Source organism: Humulus lupulus, chromosome 2 (genome assembly GCF_963169125.1).
Source record: "Humulus lupulus chromosome 2, drHumLupu1.1, whole genome shotgun sequence".
In the NCBI taxonomy this organism is placed as follows: domain Eukaryota; kingdom Viridiplantae; phylum Streptophyta; class Magnoliopsida; order Rosales; family Cannabaceae; genus Humulus; species Humulus lupulus.
Genome location: NC_084794.1, coordinates 48926032 through 48938393, shown reverse-complemented (window position 1 = coordinate 48938393; position 12362 = coordinate 48926032). Strand labels below are relative to the sequence as shown.

The 12362-nt window shown below is 40.7% G+C and overlaps 1 protein-coding gene and 1 non-coding gene across 2 annotated transcripts; one reads left to right on the top strand and one right to left on the bottom strand.

Annotated features, from left to right (window-relative positions):
- Positions 1-6687: 6687 nt before the first annotated feature.
- LOC133820533 (small nucleolar RNA R71) lies at positions 6688-6794 on the bottom strand. The gene has a single exon (XR_009886940.1). It is a non-coding gene; the product is annotated as a small nucleolar RNA R71 (small nucleolar RNA).
- Positions 6795-7791: 997 nt separating this feature from the next.
- LOC133814220 (uncharacterized) lies at positions 7792-8421 on the top strand. Its single transcript, XM_062247213.1, has one exon. It carries the CDS (start codon positions 7792-7794, stop codon positions 8419-8421), a length of 630 nt encoding a protein of 209 aa, XP_062103197.1.
- Positions 8422-12362: the final 3941 nt, after the last annotated feature.

Genomic DNA, 12362 nt, shown 5'->3' with positions numbered 1-12362 from the left:
CTTAATTAATAAATGTGCCCTGAAATCTATTTTATTCTCTAAATTGTATAACCCTGTGAAACTATCCAAAATTCTCTTAGTCAAATATGATAATTCTAATTGATAATTAAATCAATTAATTGAGACTATCTAGATGATTTATCCAAGGTACAGTGGGGACCATCGGCCTATGAAATCAAGCTCCAGTAAGTTATCATAAATTTAACAAATAAATTTACTTGCTTATTAATTTCTCGTGACTCCACTTAAGACTCAGAATTGCTCTCTTGAATTGATAGAACTGTCTATAACATCTGGAACATAACTTGCTTCACCTAAATCCTTCATCTAGAATTGAGTGCTCGACCAATTCTTCACATCTGATAATTTCTTAACATTTTTTCCAATGAGTAAGATATCATCTACATAAAGAACCAAGAATACCACTATTTGATTTCCTTTAAGTTGGTAAACACAAGGCTCATCAGTATTTTGTTAAAGCAATAGGTTTTGATTATTTCATCAAACCTAAGGTTCCAAGAATGAGAAGCTTGGTTAATTCAATAAATGGACCTATTCAACTTGCAAACTTTTCCTTCTTGTCCAACTACTTTAAATCCTTATGGCTGATCCATATAAATGACTTCGTCCTGCTTCCCATTAAGAAAAATTGTCTTGACGTCCATTTGCCAGATCTCATAGTCGAAAGCGAATGCTATGGATAGGAGGATGAGAATGGACTTGAGCATGGCTACTGTAACGTCCTCCTAATCCAGGACCGTTACACTGAGTACTTAAAATTTTGCCAGACCTGAAAATACGGTCATTTGGTTTAAAATGTGTAACTAAGATTAGTGACAAGAATTAGGGTTAAAATTTTTGGTCAACGAAACGTTGACTTTTATTTAAAAAGTTCATACAAACATGGGATCCCAAAATAATACAACTAAACTTTCAAAAAGGTACGTATACATCAAAATTACATTTAGCCGCCCTATGCGGCAAAACAGGGCTTCAACCCTAGTTCCTCTGAGATAACCTCGGTCGTGGTTGTCGAGCAGCTGCATATGTACACACCACCACGAAAGCTATCAAACTCATGACTGGTCAAGCTTTTCTTTTTCCCTTTCCTGCACCACAAAGCACCTGTGAGCCAAGGCTCAGCAAGAAAACTCCACATGTGAATAAATAAAGAATATAAACCTCTAACTACCCATTTAACATAACCAGTAACATTAATCTCGTGGATACTATCATTTAGATTCAAGCAAATGATCATTGGATCAACTTGGGCCGCTGCCCTAATCAGTTGGCCTTAGAGCTAATTCTCGGGGCCTATGCCCTAGCTACGTGACCATAAAGTCACCTGGGGCCCTCGCCCTTAGCCCTATCTCACTAGCCATAGAGGTAGCCCAACCCCTTGGTTCACTATCGACCTTTATGTCGACCAATGTAATAGTACGTTACTGAGTTAGTCCTAAGCCTTTCGACTAGCGTGCATTGTGCTATTACCGGCCTTAACTAATAAGTTAAGCCTTGATCCAGGATTTCAACCCCTCAACACTAAAATAGATTTGGATAAGCATATCCCAACAAATTACACACATTTACATGTTAATCACATACCACCATCGAATACTCATTTTCACAGTGCTAACATACCTATTGATAGGGGCCACATGCCCTAATAATAAAGTTCATTCAACAATTATAAGGAACTTAAGCAAGTATAAACCAATATGTGAAGCAATAGCTTAAATACAAATAACCTCTGGGCCTAAGCCCTAATCATGACACACCATAATAGTCGGGCTAAGCCCTAATCACAACAAATGATAACAATCGGGCCAAGCCCTAATCACATATAACATATATTGGGAGTAGTTTTCTTACCTCAGGTCCAAGTAAGCGTAAATAAGAACGACCCTCGAGCATGATCTCGGTTCTGAGCTCTTCACGATACCCTAGTCACAGCCATAAAATAGGATTCCATTAACAATGAGCGAATAAAGGCTTTTGGACCAAGTCCAAGCCTCTGGGGCCTCGAGTTCCACTCAACCGGGCAGTGGAATTGATCTCGAGCCCTAAGGAAAAGGTTCCATTTAAATCAAACTCCCTAAGGAAAAATTGCCCAGGCGGGCCGCGACTTGCCCTAACAGGTCGGGGTGCCCCTCCAACCAGAGAGCCTCCTTGCCTCTGTCTAGAGGCACGAGCCGCGACTTGCCCTAACAGGTTGCGGTGTGCTCCCCAGGCAGAGGCCTCCCAAGGCGCCTGGGCTCAGGCTGAGTTGCGACTTCTCAAGAAAAAAGTCGCGATTTGGCCCCTCAAACCCAAAAATTCAACCAATTTCAGCAGCCAAATCATATCCAATTTAACCCAAAACTATAATTCAATCATCCCAATATCTCTAACACCTTCCCAGCAGCAAAACCTAACAGGAATTCAGTCCTAAAACCCATTAAATCTTTAATTCAATCCTTGAGTTAAGAGATTCAAAAATACCTCAAGAAACCATGGATTCTTCAAAAATTAAACCTTAAAAGAGAGTTCAGATGTTTACCTTAGCTGTAGATGAAGACCTTCTAGCCTCAAGAAATCTGAAACCCAATCCCAAGCTTCAATTCTATGGCTTCTAGTCATTAAATCCCCTTAGCTTCAATGGTTAGCTTGGAAAATCTTCTGGAGAGAAAGAGAGTAAGTTAAGAGAGAGAGAGAGTGTGTCGGTTTGGTAGCAACTTCCAAGGATTTCTAACTTTTGTTTTCCTAAGTTAAGTGACTTAAGCTAATCCAGAGGCTCGGGGTACCAAAAACGTCCCCGAGGGCAAAATGGTCAAATTCCCCTATATCCCCTCCTAAACTCTCCAACTTCAAATAGGTCTCCAATTATTTATTTCCATCACCCGATAACCCACTTAAATGTCTAATACCCAAAATACCCCTTGACTCGCCCCGAGTCGGGTATTGGGTTCCATTGTGACTTTCCCGCTAGCCTGTTCCCTAGGATCATCTCGTGCCGAGTAACTCAAATAAACCCACATAATAATGTGGTCTCTCACACATATCACATATATGCATATAAATATACGATTATGCTTGCAACATACCAAATTACAAAATTTTCCCTTCTAATGAGAAACAGGCCCACATGCATATTAATACCCCTAAATATGCACAACTAGTCATATTATTACATAATTCACATAATTACAGTTAATATAACAATTAAAAAAATAATTCCATATATTTCTATCCTGGCTCCAAATCAAGGCCCTAAGCCTTATTAGGTAATTTTGAAACATTACAGTTACCAAACTAAAAGTTTCCTCATAGTCCACGCCTTTCCTTTGGGTATAACCCTTTGCCACTAATCGAGCTTTATAAGTTTCAATATTACCATCAACACCTTGTTTCTTCTTGTAGATCCACTTGCACCCAATGGCCCTAAAGTCATTAGGTGCTTCCACAAGATCCCAGATTGAATTTTAGTACATGGACTCCATTTCCTGTTTCATGGCTTCAAGCCATAGTTCCTTGTCAGGGATAGCCATTGCCTGTTTGAAAGACAATGGATCATCGTCACCAGTGTCCCCAACAACCATATTGGTTTCACCATTCAAACCATAATGAGCTGGGTTCGTAGAAACCTTCCAACTACGATGAGGTTCTGTGACTGTTTGCTCAAGAACAATGGTACTTTCTTCATTTAAATCAACTTGCGTCGGTTGGACATGAAGTGTGGGAATTTCACCATCAACTTGCGTTAATGATGATGGAATGTTGTTTGGAGTCAATAACCATCTCCTCTAAACTTCTTTCCTGCGTGGTTTGAAGATTTGGACATACTCATTTTCCAGAAAAGTAGCATTTGTAGAAGTAAACAATTTCTTTTCTGAATGACTATAGAAAAGTCCACCCTGAGTATCTTTAGGATAGCCAACAAACATGCAAACTTCAGTTCATGGTTCTAGCTTTCCTTCCTTTCTCCTCAAGACGTGGGCAGGACACCCCCAGATTCAATAATGGTGTAAACTAGGTTCACGACCATTCCAACATTCTAAAGGTGTTTCGGGGATTTATTTGGACGGCACGACATTGAGAATGTCGTTCGTAGATTCAATTGCATGTCCCTAGAATGAAGTTGGTAGAGTTGAGTAACTAAACATGCATCTAACCATTTCCAATAAAGTTCTGTTCCGACGTTCCGCTACACCAGTTTGTTCCAGAGTACCCGGGTTAGTAAGTTGTGATAAAATCCCAAGTTCTATTAAATGGTCTTGGAATTGCATATCCAAATATTCTCCACCCCATATCAAAGTTCAGTTACTATGTTTCTAAGCTGTTGGGACAATTATTATGGTCGAAACAGGTGAAAACCATATTTTGGGATGGTTTTTTTTCGAGGATTGGCCATTCTTAAAATCGCTGGTTGTATGAGTTCGCCATGTCACACCGCGACTCTGTTCCTGGGCACCATGACCCTTATTCACTAAAAGGGACAAGCAGGTGCCTCGAGCCGCCTTGGCACCGTGGTGCCAAGCGGGTTGTATCGTGGTGCATGCCCTATGGTCTTGGGCTTGGGTGCACTCTGACATGTTACACCGCAACCCTAACTGGGGGGCACTGCAACCTAAGGGCTCGAGAATGATTCTACTACCTTGTTTAGTAGAATGCAGGGTCCCGGAGGCTAGGACTTAGTCCATAAGCCTTTATTAGTTCATTTCTTGATAGATATATATTATTATGGTGGTGAATAGGGAGAATCGTTAAGCTCGGGAGGAAAGGACTGTACTGTTAGGCTAATTTTAGCCTACCTTTTTAAGTTTCTTTATCAGTGTCTTTTTAATGGTTCTTGTGCTTTTGGAGCGGATTTATGCTTGTTTTTGCTTGATTTCAGGTTAAGCATATGTTTTGGGCATTTGGAGTGGATTGTGGAGAAAATATGCTAAACTAAAGGGTTATTCAAGCCTTTGCTGAAATCTTAATTAGGGTCGCGGCGCTCTTGCGTATTAGAGCCGCGGCGAGCCCCTTTTCAGAAACTCAAGATTTGGCATTTTTCGAGTAGGGCCGCGGCGCAGGAATAGGCGCCGCGGTGCTGGCGTCAGTACACCTCAGAATTTTTAAGGGCAATTTCGTCATTTTGGAAAGATAGAGAATGAGGTCTCCATTTTGAAAGGGGAGATCGCGATTTTGAGAAGGCAGACAGAAAGAAAGAGGGGAAAACAAGGAAAGACGAATTTTGGAGCAAGCGTGGGCGATCTGTGACAATTCCCCATCTAGTTTCATTCTCTTTTTCTTTAATTTCCTATGTTATTGTTTATGTTTAGTTTGATTATGGATATGAATATTGAGATTATGAGCTAAACTTCTAATTAGGGATTTGATGGATATTGACTGAGATTATCCCATGGTTAATGCTATTTGATTATTTCTTCTTCCTTGTTTATGTGATTTGTTCATCTTTGTGCTTAATGTATGTTTAAGATTGATCACCTTAAGCATGATTCATGATCCTAATGTGAAATCTGAAAAGTGAATATTAGGAATGCTCTAAATGAATGAACATAGGTTTTGATGCGAAACGAAAGTATTCGCATAGCTTATGTGACTTGTAGATTATTGCTTAATGCGAATTGTTTGTTGTACTATTTCAGAATTGCAATAGTTGACAATGGAATTTAGTATCTAAATGATCTGAAAAGAGTTTATGTGATTTTATAATCTGTCATCTCATTGGAGGAAGAAGAATAGTTGACTAGTGTTAACAATTGGGTAATCGAAGCAATTGAAATCATATTCCTAACTTCACATCCATTGTTAAACCCTTATTTTTTATTTGTTGTTTCGCTTGTTTTGTTTTCTGTCATTTTAATTTATAAACCAATTTTTATTGTCACCAAATAGAAATATAAATCCAATTTGGTTAGTACTTGGCTGCAATTCCCTTGGGTTCGACCTCACCTGTGTGAGTACTACTTGTACGATACGTGCACTTGCGTGTATTAAAATAGAGTAACAAGTTTTTGGTGCCGTTTCCGGGGAATTGTTTAGTTAATATTACATTAATTGGATTAAATTCTAATTTGGTTTTCTTTTCACTTTTTGCTAACTTGTTTGTGTTCAATTATTCTTATCTCATCTCAGGTACCATTGGTTTATGCGACGTCAAGGACCGCCGCAAGAGTGCCTGTTGATCCTGAGATAGTGAAGACTTGCCGGCAGAACATAAGAAACAAAAGGTTGGAAAGAGTTGTACACAAGATTGAGCAAGAGGAAGTCATGGCCAACTATGGTAATAATGGGGGTGCCATAGAAGATCCGGCTAATGGTCAGAATCCACCCGACCGTAGCCTGAGGGACTATGTGTTGCCAACAATGACAGGGGTCCAGTCTTGTATAAGACCACCCACCGTAGATGCAAACAATTTTGAAATAAAGCCAGCCATACTTCAGATGGTTCAATCCACAGTCCAGTTTGGGGGACTACCCACTGAAGACCCAAACATGCATCTCTCTAACTTCATGGAGCTCTGTCAGACATTTAAGATGAATGGAGTTAGTGATGATGCTATTAGACTTAGCTTGTTCCCATTTTCTCTGAGGGAGCGAGGTAAGAGTTGGTTGGTATCTTTGCCACCTAACTCAATCAATACATGGAATGATCTAGCACTGAAGTTCCTCTCCAAGTTTTTCCCTCCAGCTAAAGCAGCTAAATTGAGAGGAGAGATCAATAATTTTTCTCAGTTGGATAATGAGTCTCTTTATGAAGCTTGGGAGAGATTCAAAGAATTGATAAGAAAGTGCCCGCATCATGGAATAGAGAAATGGATGCTAGTCCATAAATTTTATAATGGGTTGTGTGGTACTACTCGCACACTCATTGATGCAGCAGCTGGTGGTGCGTTTATGAGAAAAAGCGCCAATGAGGCATATGACTTGTTGGAAGAAATGGCCATGAATAATCAGCAGTGGCCAAGTGAAAGAAGCTCTTCAAGGAAAGTGGCTGGTATGTATGAAGTGGATGAAATTTCGAAATTGACCGCCCAAGTTAAGGCCTTGACTAAGCAATTGCAATGCAATGTAATAACAGCTCCAGTGCAACAGGCCCATACTCTATGTGAAATATGCGGGGGCCCTCATGCCTATGAACAATGTCAGTATGCTGATGTAAACAACATGCCTATGGAGCAAGCTCAGGCTATTGGGAATTTTCCTCGACAGAGAAACAATAACCCTTACTCAAATTCTTTTAATCAAGGGTGGAGGAATCATCCCAACTTTTCTTGGAAGAATGATCAGCAAGGCCAATCTTCAAACCAACAACAGTCATTCCAACAACAGCCACAGGGGTTCTTTCAGCCGAGATTTAGGCAGCAGCAACAACCCCAACCGCCCACTCATCATCAGCAACAACAAAATTCTGGTGGAAATTCTAATGCTCAATCAGATGTGTTAAACCAATTCATGGCTGAAACTCGGTCTTCTATTAGAAATTTGGAGACCCAAATGGGACAATTGGCTACTCTGATGGCTAATCGTGCCCAAGGTAACTTTCCTAGAACCACTGAAGTCAATCCGAAAGAGAATTGCAAGGAAATCACGTTAAGAAGTGGGAAGAATTATGAGGGACCAAGTGAGAAGCAGCCAGTTGAAGAAGTGGGTCAGGATCAATAGGCACAGGCACCGACACAAGAGGAAAAGAAGCACAGTGAGAAGAAGGCTACTAAAAGCACACCAACAAAAGAAGCTTCGCCACCAATTAGTATTGAGCATCACATAAAGATTCCCTACCCCCAAAGGCTCCGTAAGAACAACATGGACAAGCAGTTTACTAAATTCCTGGAAGTATTCAAGAAACTACACATCAACATTGCATTTGCGGAGGCCTTAGAGCAAATGTTGAGCTATGTCAAGTTCATGAAGGACATCTTGTCCAAGAAGAGGAAGATGGACGATTTTGAAACTTTGGCATTGACAGAAGAGTGTAGTGCTATACTGCAAAAGAAGCTCCCTCCTAAACTGAGAGATCCTGGGAGTTTCACAATACCATGCACTATTGGGAGAATTGAGGGAATAAATGCTCTTTGTGATTTGGGGGCTACCATCAACTTGATGCCATTGTCAGTTTTCAAGAGATTGCAACTTGGAGAAGCCAAGCCCACAACTGTAACTTTGCAACTAGCTGATCGTTCGTTGGCACATCCAAGAAGGGTAATTGAAGATGTCTTAGTCAAAGTAGACAAGTTTATTTTTCCTACCGATTTCATAGTTCTTGACATGGAAGAGGATAGAAATGTTCCCATTATCCTTGGGAGACCCTTCTTGGCAACAGGCCAAGCACTCATAGATGTTCAAAAGGGTGAGTTAAAGTTGAGAGTGCAAGGAGAAGAAGTTGTATTCAATGTGCTCAAGGCCATGACCTATCCAGAAGCTAGTGACAATTGATTTTCAGTGGATGTAATGGGTAATTTAGTGGAAGAGAGAAAACTGATAAATGATCCTCTTGAGTTAAGTTTGGTTGAAGATGAGGTTAGTGATCAAGATGGAAAGGAAACTATGGAGTATGCAAAATGGCTTAATTCTTATGGGTCATTGAAGAGGAAATACTTTGAAGAGCTTGGGGCAGTACCAAAAAGGTCATTGCCTTCAGTTGAGAAACCCCCAGAGTTAGAACTAAAGGTACTTCCTAACCATCTGAGGTATGAATTTTTGGGTGAAAACAAGACACTTCCGGTTATAGTTTCAGCTTCACTTTCTGATGTGGAGACTGGAAAATTGTTGAGAATTTTGAGAGAGCATGTGAAGGCCATTGGGTGGACTTTGGCAGACATCAAGGGGATCAGCCCCTCTACTGTTATGCACCGGATTTTAATGGAGGACGGAGTCAAACCAACCATAGATGCCCAAAGAAGACTCAATCCGCCAATGAAGGAAATTGTGAGAAAGGAAGTGGTGAAGTGGTTAGATGCAGGGGTAGCTTACCCAATTTCTGACAGTGAGTGGGTGAGTCCGATTCAGGTAGTACCTAAAAAGGGGGGGATGACGGTAGTGAAGAATGAGAAGAACGAGTTAATTCCAACAAGAACTGTTACTGGTTGGAGAATATGCATTGACTACCGTAAGCTCAACACAGCAACAAGGAAATACCATTTTCCCCTTCCATTCATTGATTAGATGTTAGATAGACTGGCAGGAAATGAGTATTATTGCTTTTTGGATGGTTACTCCGGGTATCATCAAATAGTCATTGCACCAGAGGACCAAGAGAAAATGACATTTACATGTCCTTATGGCACATTCACTTTCCGACGAATGCCATTTGGGCTATGTAACGCACTAGCAACTTTCCAATGGTGTATGATGGCTATTTTTTCTGACTTGGTTGAGAATTGTATAGAAATTTTCATGGATGATTTCTCAGTGTTTGGCTCGTCGTTTGACCATTGTTTGAGGAACTTGGAGCTGGCACTGATTCGATGTGAAGAATCCAATTTGGTGCTTAATTGGGAGAAGTGCCATTTCATGGTTAGAGAGGGGATTGTTTTGGGACACAAGATCTCACAGGAAGGCATTGAGTTCGACAAAGCCAAGGTGTCTACTATTGAGAATTTTCCCCCTCCAGTTTCGATAAAGGGGATTCGTAGTTTTTTGGGTCATGCTGGTTTCTACAGACGATTTATAAAGGATTTCTCGAAGATCTCCAAGCCATTGTCTAATTTTCTTTTTAATGGAGTGCCCTTTGAGTTTGGAAAGGAGTGTATGGATGCTTTTCAAACTTTTAAGGAAAAATTGATTTCGGCACCTATAGTCATTGCACCGAATTGGGAGCTTCCGTTCGAGTTGATCTGTGATGCTAGTGATTATGTTGTCGGGGCTGTGTTGGGTCAACGAGTTGACAAGGTTTTTCACACTATCTACTATGCTAGTAGGACCTTGAATGACGCTCAGTTGAATTATGCTACTACTGAAAAGGAGATGTTGGCTATAGTCTTCGCTTGTGACAAGTTTAGGCCATATTTAATCGGGAATAAGGTTATTGTGTACACAGACCATTCGGCGATCAAATACCTTATGACCAAGAAGTATGCCAAGCTAAGACTAATCTGATGGGTCATCTCCTCCAGGAGTTTGAGTTAGAAATCAGAGACAATAAGGGTACCGAGAACCTAGTAGAAGATCATTTGTCAAGATTGGAGTCAGAAGAAGGTCAGAATATGAAGGAAGTCCAGATAAATGATGAGTTCCCTAATGAGCAGTTGTTTCCTTTAAAAGAAAGTTTGTTGGTTCCATGGTTTGCTGATTATGTCAACTTTCTAGCTGCAAATATCACACCTCCTGACATGACAAGACAACAATTGAAGAAATTATTTTCTGAGGTAAAGCACTATTATTGGGAAGAGCCAATCCTTTATAAGCACTGTGCCGATCAGATAATTAGAAGATGTGTGCCTGAAGAGGAGATGTACTCTATCCTGAATCATTGTCATAGTCTGCAGTGTGGAGGTCACTTTGGTGGGACAAGGACTGCTGCAAAGGTTCTACAAAGTGGGTTCTTCTGGCCAACTCTCTTTAAGGATGCCCATGAGTTTGTCAAGGCATGTGATCGTTGTCAGAGGACGGGTAATATTTCAAGAAGGACCGAGATGCCTTTGACTGGTATTTTAGAAGTGGAACTGTTTGATGTGTGGGGTATTGACTTCATGGGCCCTTTTCCGTCATCATACAATAATCTGTTTATTTTGCTAGCTGTGGACTACGTTTCTAAGTGGGTGGAAGCGGCTGCAACTCATGCTAATGACGGTAAAACAGTTCTTACTTTTCTCCAAAAGTACATTTTCACCCGGTTTGGTACTCCTAGAGCTATTATTAGTGATGAGGGGAGTCATTTCTGTAACAAGCAATTTGAAGCGTTACTTGCGAAATATGGAGTTAGACATAGAAAAGAATTACCTTATCACCCGCAGAGTAATGGGCAAGCTGAGATTTCGAACTGGGAAATTAAATTAATCTTGGAGAAGACGGTACAGAGCTCGAGGAAAGACTGGTCTAAGAAGCTCGATGATGCTTTGTGGGCATACAGAACAGCTTTTAAAACACCTATTGGTATGTCACCATATAGGTTGGTCTTTGGGAAAGCGTGTCATCTTCCAGTGGAACTAGAGCATAGAGCATTTTGGGCCATGAAGACCTTAAACATGGACTTGGTAGCAGCTGGTGAGAAGAGGCTTTTGCAATTGAACGAGTTGGAGGAGTTTAGAAACGAAGCCTATGAGAACGCCAAGATTTACAAGGAGAGGACTAAGAAGTGGCATGACCAGAACCTTGTCAGGAAGGAATTTCAACCAGGTCAACAGGTATTACTCTTTAATTCAAGATTGAAACTTTTTCCGGGCAAGCTAAAATCGAGATGGTTTGGTCCTTTCACGGTATTACAAGTGTTTCCTTATGGCTCCGTTGAAGTATCAAGTGAAAAGACTGGCAAGTTTAAAGTAAATGGTCAGCGGTTGAAGCTCTACTTGGGTGGTCAGTTTGATCAAGCCAAGTCCGCCATCCTCTTGGTGCTGCAGTAAAGAGGAAACCAGCGTCCAGCTATATGACGTTAACGACAGCGCCCTTGGGAGGCATCCCAAATTGTATTTTATTTTGCTTTTTAATCTTTGGTTTGGAATAATTAGTATTTCTAAGTGTTTTCATTTCGTTTTTTTTTTTTGTATTCTGTGTAAAGAGAAAACCGTGAAAAGCGTGAAAAGTTAAAGAAATTTTTGTTTTTTTTTAATTAGGGCCATGGCGCATCTTGTGGCGCCGCGGCGCTTAGGGGTATTAGCGCCGTGGCGAGGTGCTAGGCAGAGAGCAGAAAATTTTTGGAGTCGCATTAGCGCCGCGGCCCCCTATTCCTGCGTCGCGGCTCCTGGGAGAAAAAAAATGCATTAGCGCCGCGGCGCTCGCATGGGCCACCACTTAAAGTCTAAAATTTGCCTCATTTTTTTTTAGACCCAAAAAAATATCCCATCCGACTCCCTTCATCTTCTCCGCCTCTCCTCCGCCCAAATCACCATACAACCTCCATAACCACCAATATTTCACTCATCTTTCATAATTTCTTCATCCCTTTTCATAAAAATCACTTCCTCCATCATTTTCTTTGTCCCTTTTCACCTAGTTTCTTCAAGAATACCATTTTGCCCACTCATTTTAACCCTAATCCGAAAATCCCATCCTCTTCCTCAATATTGCTCATTTCTCCAAGCTTTGGATAATAATGGTGGATTATCAATGGGTTTCTCAATAATGTAAGTGATCTTGCCTCTCATCTTTTCAATTTATTGAGACGCCTTTGGTTATTGGGAAATCTAGTGTTAATTGGGTTTTATTATGGATTAAGTGGT

Coding starts and splice junctions, on each gene's coding strand:
- LOC133814220 (XM_062247213.1), top strand. CDS start 7,792: ATGGACAAGCAGTTTACTAAATTCCTGGAAGTATTCAAGAAACTACAC.